General features: G+C 39.3%; 1 protein-coding gene across 4 annotated transcripts in view; it reads left to right on the forward strand.

The window, feature by feature from the left end:
- Positions 1-19388, forward strand: part of PTPRB (protein tyrosine phosphatase receptor type B) — a 114123-nt gene that overhangs the window by 23852 nt on the left and 70883 nt on the right. For 2 of the 4 annotated variants that reach the window (XM_079936692.1, XM_079936694.1), the window contains exons 4-7: positions 3711-3984; positions 15896-16171; positions 17062-17319; positions 18938-19201. In XM_079936692.1, the coding sequence (XP_079792818.1) occupies positions 3711-3984; positions 15896-16171; positions 17062-17319; positions 18938-19201 (1072 nt within the window). Of the gene's footprint in view, positions 1-2831; positions 3370-3710; positions 3985-15895; positions 16172-17061; positions 17320-18937; positions 19202-19388 lie in introns of those variants that run through there. The other 2 variants (XM_079936695.1, XM_079936693.1) reach the window with 2 other exon arrangements.

Raw genomic sequence — 19388 nt, forward strand, 5'->3', positions numbered from 1 at the left:
CAATTATTCATTAATTGTTATGACTATTTGTTTAAAAGGCAGCTGTTTAACCAACGGTTTAACATTAGGCACTCATGTCTAACCAAAAGCAGTCCCACCCTTCCCCTGCAGTCTGGGAAAGGTTTCCTAGTGGCAAAGAGAAGAGGTTGTCCCCTGAAAAGTTACAGAGAGGCTGATTCCAAATTCCTGGAATGCAGTAACTTCTAAAGCAAATGTAGTGTCATTACACAGGATAAATAGGTTCAAAAGAAGTTGAGGAATTCCAAACAAAGATGAGAACAAAGAATAAAATGAATCATCTTATTTGTACTTTGTACAGTAGTTTCAAATAAACTCCTCTAGGAAGAGATGTTATTTGGCAGCTTTTCCCAGTTTCTTACTGCCTTGAATCTATTACATGTCTCTCTAATTTTTCATATTAATATAAGTGTTTTTAAAAGGTAAATCAGCTTTTAAAATGTAATCAGTAAAAACCTGAGTTTAAACTTTCTCTCCTTGTTTCGTAGTATATTCATTCCTATAGGTTATTTAGGACCCACTAATTAATTGGGAGCTTTGCTGTGAGGCTTAAGATTCTCCAAAAAAAGAACCAGCTGTTATATACCTTTGGGAAAGAAATATCTCTGACTCCCAGTCCTTTCCTTCACAAATTGCTATAATTCTTCATATACATTGGTATCAAAATAGATAAAAAGCACAAGACTCTAAATGTATATGTCTCTCTGATAGATCAAAAATTAAATAATTGTATTTGAAGAAATTGCTCCTTCTTTTTCTAATTCCTATTCCCAGGGTTATTATTAGCAGGTCACTGTTAAAAACAGAATTTGGAAGCATCTGAAGAGTGTTATGAGCATATTTTCTTATTGCCTTGTTTGATTAGTCCTCTTCACATTTTGCCTTTTTGTTGCAGTTGCCTCTACTATAAGGCAGTATACTGCATTACAGTCAGACAGTGTATTGGATATCAAATACTATTTTAAAATTAACTGTCAAGGTATAGTAGGTTGGTAACATGTAGTTTAAAAAAATATGTGAGAAACCTTGGAGAACTTGAAAAAGACAGGATTTATAGAAGATTTCTGCAAAGGACAGAGGGATATTTAGTAAATTTGGGAAGGAATGTTTCAAATCTGAGGGTCAATCTATGAGAAAAATGTAAAAACCTCTTTGGTTTTTGACAAAGAGAAGGATGGGCAGCAGAAGTTAGGTAAGTGGGACCTATGTGATGGATGAATTTGAAAGAGAGCAAACTGTGTGATTTGGATGCAACCTATCACTAGGCAAACTGACAATTGGACAGCACATTAAAGTTTGCAAAGGTGCTTTAACATATGTGATCTTATTCTTCATAACAGCTCTGGGAAGTATTTAGAGTAGATATTATTGCAGTTTTACAGACGAGGAAATCACATTGTCTTCTGAATATAGCCAGAAAAGAAAACGGTAATGTGAAAAAGGAATAAAGCTGAAAAAGACCCCTGTAAAGGCTGGAGGCAGCCTGTAGGATTGCAGTCTCTAAGGGGGGGAGAAGAGGAGTATCTCTGATGATGCCAGAAGGAATGCCAGGCTGTGAAAAGTCATTGAAGTTGGGGGCAAAATATGGAGGGCAAAAGTTCTTTGGTAAGACAAGTGACCTGGGCAGAGAAATAAGAAAGATTCCATTTTCCTAGAAATACACACGTGTTTTAGGTTTGAACTTCTTTGAGTGTCTGCTAACTTGAAAAAGAAATTTAAGATCTCTAGTCTGGCTACAGATTAAAAGCCCATAGAATCTTCGAAGGAGTAGAAACTTCATCTTTTCATTAAAAAAATTTTTAAAAAACACAAGTTTTCTAAAAGAATTGAAATAATTTTCACTTTTTCGTTTTTTTCTGCTTTTCCTCCACGTAGGTATCTTTGATATAACAGTCAATAATATAGCTTTATGTATAATCTATTTGAAAAAGAAAAGAATATGCCATCCTTCCCATTGATGTAGCTCAAATATTGTTTTGAAAAATCTCCTCTCTTCCGGCAGTTGTCAGGGATGACACCCAAAGAAAAGCAGTCAAACATTATTAAGGTTGTTGCAATATTTTCCTACTATCACCTATGACCAATTAAACATTTTTGTTCTTCGGTTATCAGGAACTCTTTTAAAATCCATTTTCAGATACATGATCACTCAGGTACTGAGGCAGTTGCTAAAAGTTAGCATAAAGTTAGTGCTAAAAACTAAGTGAATTTCACTTTCTTGTAATATGTGGGAAGCTGAGCCGTCAAGCGTATTTTCCACAAACGAGAGCTCGTATTGCTTTCTTATATTGCTTGGACAGTTATGGATGAAATGACTTTAACTACTGGATGGTCAGTGATGAAACTGCTTTGCTTGTGGGCTGGACGATTGGTGGTGATTATACTTGTTCTTGGTTAGCACCATGTGCGTAAGATTTAGGGAGGGCACAGACCTCTACACAAGAGAAAGGGGAAAGTGAATAGCAGGAAAAAATGAAGGTCAAGTTGACAATGGACACCATCCTTTCGGGGTCTTTCTCTCTTGTTGGTGTCAGGGGGATACACGTTGGGACAAATGAATGCTTTGAGGTGAGAGGGGCAAAAGCACTCTAATAAAAGGCTTCAGGAAAGAGTGAGGCGACCTAGAGAAATCTGCTGTGGTCAAGTTTAATCCTGGGAAAAGAGGCCCTGGAGAAAGCAGATGAGGCAGATAGGGAGCGGCGGGCGCAGGGTGTGGAGGGAGGGAGGGGGCGGGGTGCGGAGATGGAAAGTGAGAGGGCGCAAGTCTTATTGCGGCTGAGACGGTGGTGTTGAGGACCACGGACTGGGAAAAAGTGAAAGTCGGGCGGGGAGGCGGAGAAGGAGGCAGAGCTCCGCAGACCCGGCCGGGACCCCCGGCGGGAGAGGCGGGGGCATCTTGGCCCGCCTCGGGCCCCCTTGGCAGCCTCAGGCGTTGGCTCCTCGGGGCTCCCTCCCTCGCCGGCGCATTGTTCCTTTGCCGGGAGACGAGGAAATTGCCTTTTGATTGCGGAAGTCCGCGGCCGGGGCTCGGGGCGAGGCAGCGCGGGTCAGAATGGCAGCGTGGGAAGGGCGGCGCGCTGCCGGCCCCCGCCGCCTCTCGCGTCCGCAGCCGGCCCGGGGCGGCAGCAACATCAGCGGCGGCGGCGGCGGCCCCCGCGCGTCGTCAGCCCGGAGGCCAGCGCTCTGCGCCCGCGGGGCGCGCTGAGCGCGCGCAACAAGTGGTCCCCGCTCCGCAGGCCGTCGGGGCCGCCCCGCGTCCCAGCCCAGCGGTCGAGTCAGGGGGAACCGCTGAGCGCCATGCGGAGCCATGGAGCCGGGCTGGCCCTGTGGACCGCGCTGAGCCTGCTGCAGGTGAGGGGCCCGAGAAGAGGTCCCCGCGGGCGGAATTTTTTCCTCTCCCTGGGGAAGAATGAGCCATCCTCTTCTGAGCCCCCAGCCAGACTGACAGCTCGTGCCACTGTCAAAGGCAACAAGCCACCTTCTCTTTCCAGCTGCTCCGGAGAAAAAGCAGCTAGGGAGAAGGTGGCCACCCTCCTGGGCTGCGGGCCTCTTCTCTGGCTGGGGGGCCAAAGGATGGATGGGCTCAGGCTGGGGGCCAGGGGTGAGTGGAGCAGTTTGGGCAGCTTGCTACGGACTCGTCTCTGGGCAGGTCTAGACAGCGGGCTTCAGCTGTTGTTCTGCTTCCTTTTCAGACTGGACTGGGGGAGCCAGTGAGATGCAACTTCACCCTGACAGAGTCCAGGGTCTCCAGCCGGTCCGTGTCTCTCCAGTGGAGAACTTTGGCGTCACCCTGTAACTTTAGCCTCATCTGCAGCAGTGACACGTCGGGGGTCGCGTGCTGCCACCCCGTGCGGATAGACACCACCACCTATGGATGTAACCCCAAGGATTTACAAGCGGGAACCATCTATAATTTCAGTATTATGTCTCTGGATGGAGAAGAGAAAACTGTGGTCTTGCAAACAGGTAAAAAGTGACAGGTGCGGTTGGACGGCCAGGCCACTTCCGGCTGGGCCCTGCCTTTTCAAGCTGATGTTTCACTTGAGTTCCAGGCATACAAAATAATAATAATAATAAAGGTAAAAACACCTGTGAAGATAACTATTGACAAAGATTTCTAGTCTCCTCAGATCTGGCCAGAAGCAGCTTGGTTGACTTTCAGAGACTTCCTTAGTGCTGAAAACAGCGGACTAGCCACTTAAACGGGGAGAGCAGCAAAGAGAAACTGTGGGCTGTGGAGGGAATTTGTTAAAGTGATGTGGTTTGAGCTTCCATCGCATTAAATTGTCAAGCCTTGGAATAATTTTAAGTAAATGTTTTTAGAATAAATAATGGAAGTGCAATGATTAGGGATATGACTTTCCTCGACTTAGTTTTATTTTTGGAACCAGGACATAAAGTCATCAGGAATAGAGTCACTCTTAGGGGGAAATTAGAAAAGTCCCTTGAGATGAGGGTATGAAAGTTATTTTTTATCACTTGTGTAACTAAAACCACGCTAATATCACAGATCATCTTTTGGTTACTCTACACCTTAAGTCAATCATTTTCTGTTCACTTTTGGTAAACCCTTCCATGCGTATGTGGTAAGAGTTTGTCTTTCCTGCCTCAGTTTTCTTATCTGTAAAATGAGAGTGTTATACTTGGTCATTCAGGTCCAGGTTCCAACCAAGTGCCTACTTAGGTAGGGGCTGCAATGCATGTTACCTCATTAATCCCCAGAGCCACCCTCAGATGTGCTCGGAATTCTCTAATGACTTCGATGTTTTATGACTTCATTAGTCTTCCTTTTAACTTATTTGTTGCAATAGAGAAGCCTTACTTTCATGGAGAAAGTCAAATTTAACTGAAAAATTCCAGAAGTTAAATTTAGAAATGTGTCGTCCTTGCTATTCTTTCACATTCAACCTGAACAAAGATCACTTCTTTAGCTATAGTTCTTTGAAGAGGTGAGAGAACAGTCCGTTATCAGGGCAGTTACAGTAAGGTCAGGAAATGTGACTAGGTCCTGGTAATAAGTCAATGAATTGTTCTCTTACTAATTAAGAATGCCCAATTACATCACTTGACTTACTTCAGAGGAATGTTAGATAATTTCTGAGATTTGCAGGAACTTGAATTGAAAAGAGACACCACTTGTTAAGAATGTGGTTGTGTTTTTACAGGGAATCAAAGAGAGACCGAAATCAACCACGTAATTAGAACATTTTTCAGGAGTTTAAGTGGCTGGGTTTTTAGTTATAAAGTTCTTGGTTTCTTGGTATGTGAAGATGTGAACACTCAGATTGCTAATAATGTGAAATTTATGACATAGATCTTCCACATGTGTTCTTTACATTTGATAAGGTGTCTGTATTGAATGGGGCAGAATGATGTTTAAAAACAGGTGAGCCATCAGAAGCTTCTGGGAGAAAAGATGAAGACATTAAGCCAGAATATACTGATTTAACCCAGAGGTTTTACTTTTTTGGAAAAAACATTGATGAAAAAGGACTCACTGTGGGTGTTACTAGTTAGAATATGTTTTGAGTTTAATTATGCATGTAGGTGTTTCAAGTCCAGAGACATTTGTGAAATGTAAGAAATGTTTGCATTTTATTGACTATGTTTAATTTAAAAAAGACTTAGCATGCCCAATTGTTAGTGTTCAGTGTCTTATCATTTTTCTTAAGGAGTTACTTTTTACAGTACCACAAATATACTTTTCACCACAAATTTTATGAGCTCCATGCCAAATGTGAAGAATGAAATTTGACCAAAAGTGATGTTTGTATAATAATAATTTTTTCATACTTATTTGTGTGATGGTATAACCCTACTTGAGTTTCTCTCTCCCTCTCTCTCTCTCTCTCTCTCTCTCTCTCTCTATATATATATATATATGTATTTTTTTTTTTTTTTTTTTTTTTTTTTGGCGGTACGCGGGCCTCTCACTGTTGCGGCCTCTCCCGTTGCGGAGCACAGGCTCCGGACGCGCAGGCTCAGCGGCCATGGCTCACGGGCCTAGCCACTCCGCGGCATGTGGGATCTTCCCGGACCGGGGCACGAACCCGTGTCCCCTGCATCGGCAGGCGGACTCTCAACCACTGCGCCACCAGGGAAGCCCTCTCTATATTTTTAAAATAATTTTATTTAAATAAACTTTTTTAAGTTAAGATTTTTTTTTTAATGTTTCAGGGAGAATATTTTTGGTTGGTATTTATTTTTTGTCAGCACTTTTTTTTTTTTTTTTGCTTTCTATATTTTAAGGACATATCTGAGTTTTCTTTTAAGTTAAGAGAAAGTACTAGTATTCCTCTATATTAACTGCTAAGCTACAAAGATGAGTGTCAGAAATCATATTTTACTGTTATTAAAGCAGGATCAACTAGTAGCATAATATTAAGTCTGAGATATAACTTCAAACAAAAAAAGTCACTCAAATGTGTTGTGCTTTTCTTATTCCATTATGCCTATCTTATCAGTATAGAGTAAAATAGAGTGAGAGCAAGGCATGATTTGGCTGGAGATACAACAGTTGCTTAGATTATCTCTGTAATCATTCTGTATCGTTCCAAGTGTGATTTGTCTGGTTGTTTACCCTGGTAAATTATCTAAAATAACATAATGTAGACATGACCTTAAAGATCAAAAATTTCAACTAAATCAGAACTATTTCAGCACCAATCAGTTTTCACTCCAGATTTAAAATCAGAATTGAAAAACCTATGTGGATTCAAGTTCAGTCCAGCAAACATTTATCAGGCATGGGTACTGCAGGGAGTTACACCAGGCAGTGATTGGTGAGCTTATAAAGATGACAAACAAAGCATGGTCTCTGCCCTTGTAGTCTTGTACAGAGGTGACAGAAGGTCAGGATGAAAGTGGTGACAGAGCTTTACCACTTCTTTCTTGGGTGAAGACCTTGCCCTGCCTCTCTCAGGTGTGTTCCGTCATAAATGGTCAATGCAACAACTGTAATAAATTGAAAGCCAAATTATTTAGTTGTGAATTCATCAGAAATAGATTATGAAGGTAACAGATATTGAAGACCTCAACACTTTTGTTAACACTGTGTCCTCAGAGTCTAGAGCAGAGGCTGCAAAGTGGCCCCTGGGGGTGTCTGGGTGTCTAAATAATAGACGTGTTTTGTTTGGCTCACATAATGTTTGTGAAAAATTCAGATTATTTCACCAGCATTGAGCAGAAAATTCACATAAATACCAGATGTATGGATTCTCTTAAAATACTGGAAGATCTGGCAAAACTCGGCCAGGCTGCCTAGAACTCTCTAGAGCTGAGTTGTGGTTTCTCTCTTTTCAGATACAAATTCACTGGAATCCCCCTGGACCACTTCCTTTATTTCCTTACCTGAATGTATCCTAAGGACATTTGAGTTTGTTTAAATGAAACTGTAGAGCTTTCATTTAGAAATTTGGGGGGATTTTTATCTTCCCACCAATAAGAAGTAGTTTTTCAGTACCTAAAATGGCATCTAACCCATGGTAGGTGTTCAATAAATATTAACTGGATGGGTAGATGGATGAATGAATGGGGAGATGAATGGGTGGGTCTATGGATGAATAGGTAGATGATAACAGACAAATATTAGTAAATAAAATGAATATTTTAGTGGGAGAATGTACTTAAAAATACGATCTATTCTCCTTGGGTTATGGGTAAGTTATGGAGCCCAGGGAAGAAGTCTAGTCATAGAGAACTTTACCTACAGGAAGAATACCTTAGTGGCATATGACTTCTTAGTCAGTTTCAGGTACTTATTAATCAGCCTAGAGCAAAAGGCAAAAAAAAAAATTTAGCTCTTTATACATGGCTCCTTCCTCTGTCTTTAATTTAAAAAAATTTTAAGAGCTTTAATTACCAAATCACCATATCAGCTATTATTTCCACCTCAAAATGTTGCTTCTTGTATTAGTTTACCAGGGCTTCTGTAACAGAACACCACAGATAGGGTGGCTTAAACAGCAAATTTATTTTCTCACAATTCTGGAGGCTAGAAGTCCCAGATCAAGTTGTCGGCATGTTTCTTCTGAGGCTTCTCTGATTGGCTTGCAGATGACCACCTCACTATGTCCTCACATGGTCGTCCATCTGTGTTGTCTGTGTCTAATCTTCTTAGGACACCAGTCATATTGGATTGGGGCCCACCCTAAAGATCCCATTTTAACTCAGTTACCTCTTTAGAGGTCTTATCTCCAAATACAGTCACAGTTTGAAGTATTGGTGGTTAAGGCTTCAACATATGAACTTTAGAGGGATGCAATTCAGTCCATAACACTTACATGGCTTTAAACACAGGCCATTATTTCTCAATAATGTCTGTAAGCTACTGGCATTAAACACTCTTGCAGAATTTGTTATAAAAGCATGTTCTTGGCTTCTACCTCATATATAATGAATTTAGAAAGAGTGGAGCCTAGGGTATCTGATTTTAAACAAATATCAAAGTCAATCAATGCACACTGAAGTTTAAGAGCTGTTGACATCGTTTTTCTATTATTCATTGGCATTAAGATTTTGGTACCATTCCTTTTTATGCCTGGTTAAATCTGTAATGCCTAGGAATATTTGTTGTCTTTCCCAGGAAGAAAATAATATTTTCTAATATTTGTCTTGTGCTTTTATAGTATGTAAAATACTTTCACCTACCTTGTTTAGTAGGTAAGAGTATAAAATATATATTATACTGACCATATATTGTTTAATTATAGCCACATGGCAATCCTGTGGAGGGAGTATCATGAAGGCACAGGTGGTTAAGAGTTGAGTTCTGAAAGCAGCGGCCTCCATCACTTACCAACCAAGTTGCCTTGAACAAGTTCCTCACCTCTTTTAATCTATAAAATAGGGACAATAATAAAGAGAATGCTCACTTCCTAGGGTCGTTTTGAGGTTTTAATTGATTCATACATAAATTCTAGAACAGTTTTTGTCACATACTAAGTGTGTAGTAAGTTTCCTATTATTACTTTCAGATTGGGGATGAGATTGACATTCATAAGAATTAACTAATCACAAATCCATAGAGCTAATAATATATGGTAGACCTAGACCTTGAACCCAGATTTACTGGCCCCAACTCCAATTCTTTCCACTACTCTGTAGAATGGACATAATTTTTAAGTTGGTTTTTGTTCTTTCAGATTACATATGATAGTTTGTTGTTACTTTTCAATTCAACTTTTAAAAAGAAAAAAATATATTATGAAATACTTTAAATCTATAGTTACTTAGCCTACACAACGGTAGAATAATGATTAAATGTGTGTTAGTGTGCTGAAATAATATTGATTTTGATTGTGTTGAACTTCTGGTGATGGACTTCAGTATTTAGGAATCAGCCATTTGCAGTATAGTTATTTCAGGAATTCTAAGATCAAGCTGAGCTCTGTATAGGGAATCAACCAACCTAGTTCTCTGCACTTGAATTTTTGTGTGTTTGGAAGCTTCTTCGATTTGTCTGACTTCTGTAGGTGGGCCTGGCATTCTACAGATTAGCAAGAAATAAAATCTAATTTGTCCAGACAGAATGGAAGAAAATTTGTTGCACCTTCCATTCCTGGACACCAATTCCCTGGAATCCCCCTGGGGGATAAAGGATAATACTGATGACTTTCTGACCTTGTAGGAGAGGTCAAACCCATTCTAAATGTACGAATGTGTATAAACAAAGATGAATCTATGCAACTAAAATTAACATGGTAGGTATACATACAGATTTCCAGGGATTTGGGGTTTTGATTTTGTTTTTCTTCCTCTAGATGGAAAAGTTCAAATACATAAAAAGTAAACAGAATAGTATAAGGAACGAGCATGTACTCATCACCTACCTTCAACAGTTACCAACTGACAGACAATCATGTTTCATCTATATCCTCACCCACTCCCCCACCGCATATCATTTTGACACAGTCCAAGTCATCATTTAATTTCATTTATAAATATTTCAGTATGCATTTCTGAATGATAAGCATTATTTTTAACATAACGACAATATCAGTATCGTACCTAACATTGACAGTAATTCCTTAGGATCTAGATGTCCAGGTTCGGCAGCACACATCAAGCGACAACTCATGAATTTCTACATGAGAGCGGCTTCTAGGCAACAGTCTGGAAGAGGAGGCCAAAGGATTTCCCTTTCTACTGCATTTATGTAGCATTTAAATAATATTGAGAAAACCTCAAGTGGTTCTTGTTTGTTTGTTTGTTTGGCTGCGCTACGTGACTTGCAGGATCTTAGTTCCTGGACCAGGGATCGAACCCAGGGCCCCATAAGTGAGAACTCCAAGTCCTAACTACTGGACCACCAGGGGATTCCCAAGAAAACCTCTATGGTTAATATCAAAGAGAGGAGGAGTAGGGCTGCTGAAGGATGACGGCATGAGGGTGTTAAAGTCTCTGTCAGCTGTCATTGTCCCCTCCGTGCTGACGTGGTTCTCTGATACTTGACAGAAGTGAGCTTTTCAGTGCTTTTGCTTAAACTGCTCTCTCATTCTGCAATGGTCTCTCTTCTCGCTGATTTCTGCGTCCTACTTGACCTTCCAACTTGCTCAAGTTCATTTCAAGCCCACCTCTGAGACCTTCCCCTTGGATATCATTCTCCTTTTGCATATTCAGCATTGGTGCTGACCTGTGTTACCCTTAACAGCAAGAACAGCCGCAATACTCACACCAACTGCCATTTACTGAGGCCCCACCATGTGCCAGGGCTGCACTTAACACTTTGGCTCCATTACCTCTTAACACTTACAACTCTGTAAAGTAAGTATTGTTAGTCCCATTTTACAGATGAGGAAACTTAGCCTCGGGGAGGTTAAGCAGTTTGCCTAAAGTCACTGTTTGAAGTGATAGTGTTGAGATTTGAACCAGGTTTAGTCTGACGTCAAAGTCAGCCTCCCTGATAAGTTACCTTTGTGTTTACCTTTTTCACATATGTCTTAAATGCCTGAGTAAACTGTAGATTCTCAGAAGCCAAGTATGATGACCCATAAAATAACATGGCATTCCTCACTCGTGTTAATCATGATGCAAATGATTGTCAAAGCTGCTTTAATTGCGATGCTGTTAAAACTTTGAAAGTTCCTCGCTACCTGAACTTTTTAAAAGTGTATAAAGTTGATAAATGAAATGCATGTTAATCTGATATATTAGCATAATATAGTATATCATCTTATAAGTCAGAAAACTGACTATAGTCAAACAGCAACAATTACAAAAATAAAAGAAAATTACATCTCTATAAATCTATTTAATTAACTACAGATTGTGGGCAATTGCTTTCTTGTTTTCTCCTTCTGCCCATTTTTAAAAACCTGCACCAAGGAATGGTTTGTGGCTTTTCCCCCACCCTTACCCTGGTTTCCATGAGAAAATAAGCAATTAGTTTATAGGAATAGTTGCTGTTCACTCCATTTTATAGAGAGTGCTACATAAATGCAGCTTCCAGTCTCCTAGCCACCCTGCTTTTAACTAGAATTGTATCCTAATTCCTGTAAAGGTACAGAAATTGAATCTGTAATCCATAAAAAATTGATCTCTTGTCCTGGAGTTAGTGCTGGAAGATAAGGTGTGTTTTGGAGAGGTGGGTGGAGGATAATATCCTGGTTGAGGAGACCTTGAGTTCCTATGGAGAAACTTAGACTTTATCTCATGAAAAGTTCTTGGTGCTCCCTAGGGGATGAGGATGGCAGATGGGAGCGATACAAAGCGGTTATTCGGCAATAGTGGAAAAAAGACAGAAAATAAGGCAGACACCCAGAAAACTCAGAGTAATCCAGACACAAGGTGACGGAACACCAGGCTAAGGCAGTAAGATTAAGGGGAAAAAAGAAACGGAGAAGAAAAACATTCGTTTTAAAAAAATCAATGGAACTTTCCTGGCGGCAGGATTAGATTTAGCTATTATTAGTGTTGTTATTCATTTACCTATGCTACACTATCCAAACCATCAAATGAAAGTCCTGTAAATTTGTCTGTTATTTTTCATAGAGATCTGGTTTGGTTTTTTTGTTGTTATACTGACTGTGCGACTCATGACATCATTTTCCACCCTGGGACAACTAAGGTGTGATAGAAAAGATCTCACGACTTGGAGTCAAGTGTTAGAAGCTCAGCTGAATTACTTGTTACCTATGTGATGTAAATGAGTCACTTAATGCCTCTGACCCTTATTACAACTAAGAAAACACATTGTAAACGATCAGATCCTACACAGATATGTTGTGTGCTATTATGACTTCAAAAAAAGTTTTTGGCACTAACTTATGGATTCCCTACTCTCTTGTTGTAAGGCTAAGTTTATTTCCAAAATAAATACTATCATTTTGAATCCTAAACACTCTGCAAATTCCTATAGCAGTAGATAATAATGTTTTAATGACCATACAAAAGAATTTTTAAAGCAAAATTACTTCCATTTTATATATATGCGTGTCTCCCTCTTCTTAAGTCAGATTTTTTTAAAAGGGAGAAAAGGAAGAATCCATTTTGGTTCAGGAATTTAGCTAAACTTTATCAGAAAAAGTGGGTTGACAGCAAACCTACTTATGAAATTCTGGGGCTTCCTGATACTGGTAGATTCATTGAAATACAGCAGCTGAATGCTATGGAATTTTGCATTTGGCATTCAATATTCCAGATCCTTCTGGAAATAAATACAAACAAAGAGGTCTTAAATTGATGGCTAATGATCAATTTTGATATATTGATTGAGATTAAATTATTGATTTATGGTTTTCAACAGTTCTCAAAGCTTATAATACTTCACTGGTTACTGTATGTATGAGAGCAGTGGGTGGGAAAACCAGAAAGGCTATAAATGCACACGTGTGCATTGATATCTCCAGCCGTCAGCATAAATTATGTAAGTCAAGTAGGGTTTTCCAATTACATATGACCTGTCACACGATCAGAAGATTACAGACCTATAACTAAATTTTCAAATAGCATTAAAACTCTCTCTTTCATATATCTATCTAGATATCTAGATAGGTAGATGATAGATAGGTAGGTAGATAGATAAATAGATAGATAGATAGATGCTAGATGAAAATAGCACCCTTATGGAAGTATCTAATTTATTTCTAATAAAATATTGAAAACTTTTTTTTAATACAGCAGAGTTTTCCTTGGGCTTAGTTAGATTGAAACAAAGTCTGAAAACTACTGAACTCCTGCCGCATGCATAGCAATAGTGGACCACTGCCAGCAAAGGGCTTTATCACAGCATAAATGGGGTTTTAAGTGTTTGTTTCCAGTGCAGGTTCTTGCAGCCCAGGCACTTCCCAATCTCATTGTTCCTTTGTTCTAGCGGATGTACAAAGGATTGACTGTTTTGTTTTCTGGCTCAGAGAGATTAGATAAAGTCTGCATTTCTGAACTTCACCCTCTAGGCACGCAACCTTAAAATTCATTTTCTATAGATCATATTTTGCAGATTATATATGTTTAGATTATACCGATCATGAGATCATTTTCTTTAACCTTTATCTGACTGGGTTGTGCATGTAAGTGATAGTATTGATCCCTTTTGAACAATCACTGGAAAGCAGCTGTCCCTCTCATCCTTGTCCTTAAAATGCCTCTTCCGCAAAAATGTGTCACCTCAGTTGGCTATGACAAGGTTGCTCTTGAGTTTCTCTGGCTATTAGAATCGCATGGTAACAAGAAAACTTGCTGTGAGGGGAAATTATGTCCTTTCCTTTTATGATGACGTCCTTAATTATAGAGTGTTATGTAGGATAGAAAATTTAAATAATATTGCCGCACACACACACACACACACACAAACACACACACAAAAAAACCCGTACTGTTTTTCCTCAAGAACCCATAAATGAAAATCATCTTGGGAATTTTTTTTTTATTTTATCTTAAGGGTTAGAATGTTAGTTCATGGGAATAAACTGATAAGATTTTTCCAAGTGTTTTTTTGAAGAAGAAGAAGAAAGCAATTAAAGCTATTATCAGTTTAGTTTCCAAAAAAATGGTATTCCATTTTTGCCTCCATTTTGTCAGTGATTCAGAGGAAGTTTCTTTTTATGATCATGTAGACAGAATAAGTTTATATGACGGAGTGCCCACTGTGTACCATGTAAAGTCTCCTCTCTATCTTGTTACTCCTCCAAACATCCAAGAATATAAGTACTATTATTATACTCCCCAGACAGAGGGGGAAATGGAGGCTTAGAAGGTTAAGTAACTTCCCCAAGTTACTGATACATGAGGGAGCTGCAATTTGAATTGAGTTCTGACTCCAAAGCCCATGCTGTCTGCCACTTCACCTCCCTGCCTCTATGACAAGATCATCCCAATTATAGGCGGAATACTAATACTAATACTAGCTAACATTGAACACTCACTGTGTGCCAGATGCTGTTCTGAGTGCTCTAGATAAAATACTCAACTTAATCTCCATAACAATTCGACTGAAAAGATAGCGTTGTTATCAGCATTGCATAGAGGAGACTGCTGAGGCACGAGGAGGTTAAGGAATTGCTACCCAGCTACAAAGTGGGAGACCCGGATTCAAGCCCAGGCCACCAGACTCTAGAGCCTACACTCTTCAGGTGAACCTGTGCTCTAGGATATAAACCACACAACCTGATCCTCTAAGCTCACCTGTGCTTTGGGCTCTCAAAGTTTCTGTCTTGGCTTGGCCTTATCTAGCCTACGTATGGAGTCTATAGGTGACCCGTAGTCTACTGAGCTGTCTGGCTATACTATGCCTTCTGAATATAGAATAAGATTACCTTGTTCCTATTTGTACTAATGTTAGTCACAAGTGAAGACTTTCTTAAAACATATACTGTTCTAAGTAGATGCTAGAGTTCCTCAATTTCTTTCATGAGTAAGATATAATTTACCAGGAGGTAAAGAACTGAGATCTCTATAGCCATGTCACTAAAACATCTAACCTGACTCTTGAAATTTAGTCTCCATTATCTTTATCTCACTTTCTAGACCAAGAACCACATAGGACTTCTGAAAATTACTCATATGTAAATGTCAACGTTTCTACTCCCAACATTCAGGGTAGGGAGAGCCTTATTTCTCGGATGGTCCCACTGCATCATCTGCTCACTAAATGTTATAGATTTAGCTCCTAACCTAGAGACGTGCTATTCATCCTATTTCAAGCTCTACAGTGAAGATTCAATACATGGGAAACAGGACTTCTCAAATTGACCCATGGCTTTGAGAACTGAAACTAAGTAAACAGCCAGGTACAGGACTAACCCACCTGCTCTGGGAGCTCTGGCAGCTCCAAAATGTCCCAGAACTCAAGTTTAGAAAATCTAGGGACATAGGGAATCCCAGTTGTTGGGAGAATTCATTTTGGTGAGCACACCTCGCCTAGGCTCATAATCAGGTCTGTATCTTTCGTGGTTTTCTGATATCTAAAAACAGCCCAAAGTTTTGTATACATAACCCCCCCAAACCCCACAACCTAAAAAGGGGAAAGTTTAGTACAAATACACATTTTAAAATTATTTCTTAATATCTGTATTTTCTGTTGAGATTTTCAGTATTTATCCAGGCAGAGCCTGGATGTTTGTCAATGTTTGAATGTTTGAAAAGTGCAAAACTTGCAAGCCAAAGAAAATATAACCTTGCTTGGATTTCCAAGCTCAGAGCTGTCGTAACAAAAAAAAGTTTTATTAGAAAAAAAAAGGAGCTTATATGACTAGTAGCCAAGGTGGATTTCTTTTTTAAGTAAAATAGTAAGTTTAGGAGTGGCATAAAATGCCCATTTGTATCATGAGCTGCAGATTCTTAAAGTTTTGAAGGAAAATGCATCTGGATTACAGCAAGGTAAGCGTGTATCTGCAAAATTCTTCAAGCCACCTTCTCTTTTTTGTTTTTTGCTCTGCAGATCCTTTACCTCCTGCTAGGTTGGAAGTCAATAAAGAGAAAAGTACTTCCACCAGTTTGCATGTCTGGTGGGCTCCTTCTTCCGGGAAAGTCACCTGGTATGAGGTGCAGTTACTTGATGATAACCAAAAGACACAGGGGGCCCAAATTCAAGAAAGAACTTCACAGAATGAATATACATTTTTTAACCTCACTGCTGGTAGTAAATACAAAATTGCCGTCACAGCTGTTTCTGGGGATAAACGTTCCTCTACAATTTATGCCAATGGATCAACAGGTAAGACCTGTTTACGGATAGTTGCGTATTTAATAGTCTATGATTCTTTTGAAATTATATTACATTCAGGAAATGGGAGTAAGAATGCCCCAAGATCAACAATAAATAGATAGGTAGGTAGGTCGGTAGATAGATAGACAGAGAGACAAATAAATACTGTTTGATACAGAGGAAAGACTGGACTGGAAACAAGGAGATGGGGTTGTGCTGCTAGCTTGCTGGGTGATTTTGAACAAGTCATGGAACTTCTCTGGGACTGGAACTTTCTCCAAAATGAGGAAGATGTTTCCTAATGGCCCTTCTAACTCAAATGTTAGGCAACAGGATTTTCTGCCTCATTTTCTGAGTTTGTGCAAAATGAAAATTATTTTTTAAATGTTTTCCCTCCCCTGTATATTCTTCTCTTAACATCAAGTCATGGTGTTTCCTGAATATTCCTATGTTTGGAACCAGTCTTTTCTTGCACCCATACATCCCGATATCAATGACACATTACCATTTCCTTCCATAACTTACTTTCTTATCATTCACTCTCCCCTTATTTTCTCTCCTGCTCTGTTGCTCTCTTTCCATTTTTCAACGTCTACAGTTCTTTCCTTTCTCTTTTCCCTTTACCGCTATGCCACATCATACTTCATTGACAAAATCTACCTTGATACCTGTTAAGTGGGGGAGACAGATAAACTATGATGTAGCTTTAGGCTGTGGACTTTGAAAAGAGCATTAATCCAGGTTCCAATAAAATTTCAAGGGTGCTATTTTCATTAGTTATTACACAAGTTAGATGTACAGAGAAGCATAAATGGATGTGTGGTTTCAAATGAAATGTGTCTATACCTTCTATAAGGAAATTATGAATGACAGTTTGGAAATGCATTGTATCCCACTAGTGCCATCGCCAGTGGAAGATATTGGTATTTCAGCGAAAACGAATTCTCTCCTGATTTCCTGGTCACGTGGCTCTGGGAACGTGGAAAGATACCAGCTGATACTAATGGATAAAGGAATTCTAGTTCATAGTTTTGCCGTGGACAAAGCTACTACTTCCTATGCTTTTCATGGACTGATACCTGGTCACCTCTATAATGTCACCATTGTTACCGAGGCTGCAGGGCTGCAAAACTACAGATGGAAACCAGCCAGGACAAGTAAGTTTCCCTATCTATTCTGAACAAGAATAAAACGCAAATCAAGGAAATGTTTAATAAACAAGGTTTATTAAATTATTTGGATAATGGTAGTATAGGACAAATGGAAATGCATATGTTGTAGAAGACCTTAATATGTATCCACTTTTCTACTTAGAGAAAGAGGGATTCCCTTTCATTCTAAAGTTTAGGCTCATCCTTGACAACCTTGTGAAATAGCAGAGTTAATCACTGATATAATCTTAGCTTCTCTTTTTAGTTAAGGATTCCTACTTCCTTCGCTTAAACAGGCATCATCCCCTGCCTTTGTGACATCACTCACAATGAACCAGGATTACTCTTCTCAGTGCTATACAAAGACCTACTCTTAGGTCTTTGTATAAAGAAACAGCCATTGCCCAAACCCTCTATCCAACAAAACATCTCCTGAGACCCAATTCCATAGAACCTGTTCTCATAGCCTAACATAGCCAGAAAACTAATCTGTGCTAAGTTTTAATGAATCATTTATATACATATTATTCATTCATTAGTTCATTAAATCAATATTTATTAGGTGTAAACTATATACCAGACATTGTGGATATAACAATGTCCAAGAGAGACAAAGTCTTTCCCCTCATGGAGCTTACATTCAAGTGCATCCTAATGCTTCTGGTGGGTCTAATGTGTTAATAAATCCCCTCCTTTGGGAAGCTGTGTAATTTTAAGAGAAACTCTAAAATATGTAGTGCCTTAGACATTACTCTAGGGAGGAGAGTTCCTGAAATAATAGGTTGGTGGGAAAGATATTTGGGGACACCTATATATTTACATACCTTTCGTATCACACCTCAAAGATATATATATATATATATATATTCCCAACAAAAATGACCATATATTTTAAGAATTATTTATGTATATCAAGAGCAAATTGCACTTCTAACTGGCATATGCAAAAGCAATGTGCCACGCCCATTATTTTAATGAAACATTGTGAATTTATATTATGCCATTAGTGAGGCCCAAAATTATAGCATAAGCAAAAGGTAGAAAATATATTCACCAAAGTGTCTCTCCTTTGTAATCATTTTCCTCTGATGAAATAATGACACAACTCCTAAGCTTTAACTTTATCATGATTCAATATGAAAAAGAAACTATTTTCAGCACAAAAAAATTTATGATGGCCAATCAGTCAACCAACCTATTTATTATGTACTTGCTATTATTAAATACATAAAGACAGGAAGAAATTAGGCAGATGACATTCTTTGAGGATTCCACTTAAAGATTTTCAGAACTGGAAAAGACCATTTTAAGTTTTTTTTGATCAAGCCATCATGAGGCAGTAAGGACCCCTAGGCTTAGTAAGATAGACAGAGCTGCCCAGGGTTGCCCAGCCAACCAATGGCCAAGTCTGAGGCAGAATCTAGGCTCCTGACTGCCATGTTTGTCCTCTGTCCACTAGCCAGACAACCTTTCTTTGGTTTTGCAGTATTATTTTTACCTTGTGAAGTTGTTTTCTTCAGAGCAGGGAGTGTGACTTGTAGAGATTAAGACACAGGGCGAAATTTGGCCATAAGAGTGGTATGATATCCTGAGTTAAAGTCTCTTTCCCTTTCTTCCTAATTAGCCCCCATGGAAGTCTCAAATCTGAAGGTGACAAATGATGGCACTTTGACCTCTTTAAAAGTCAAGTGGCAAAGACCTTCTGGAAATGTGGATTTCTATAACATTACACTGTCTCACCAAGGGACCATCAAAGAATCCAGAATATTAGCACCCCAGATTACTGAAACTCAATTTAAAGACTTAGCCCCTGGACGACTTTATCAAGTCACCATCAGCTGTGTCTCTGGTGAATTGTCTGCTCATAAGATGGCAGTGGGCAGAACAGGTGAGTCTAAGGCTCCAGAAATTCCTTAGTTGGCTCAAATCACTCTCTGACCCACCTTAGAACAGGATAAGTTAGAAGGAAAATCCCTTTCCCAACCTGGGAAGTATGGTCTACATGACTCGGGGTGTCTATGGGCCAGGCCCCGCTATACAGAGTCAAGCGAGGGTTAATTGCATTCGTCTGATTA

Source organism: Stenella coeruleoalba (genome assembly GCF_951394435.1).
Source record: "Stenella coeruleoalba genome assembly, chromosome: 11".
In the NCBI taxonomy this organism is placed as follows: domain Eukaryota; kingdom Metazoa; phylum Chordata; class Mammalia; order Artiodactyla; family Delphinidae; genus Stenella; species Stenella coeruleoalba.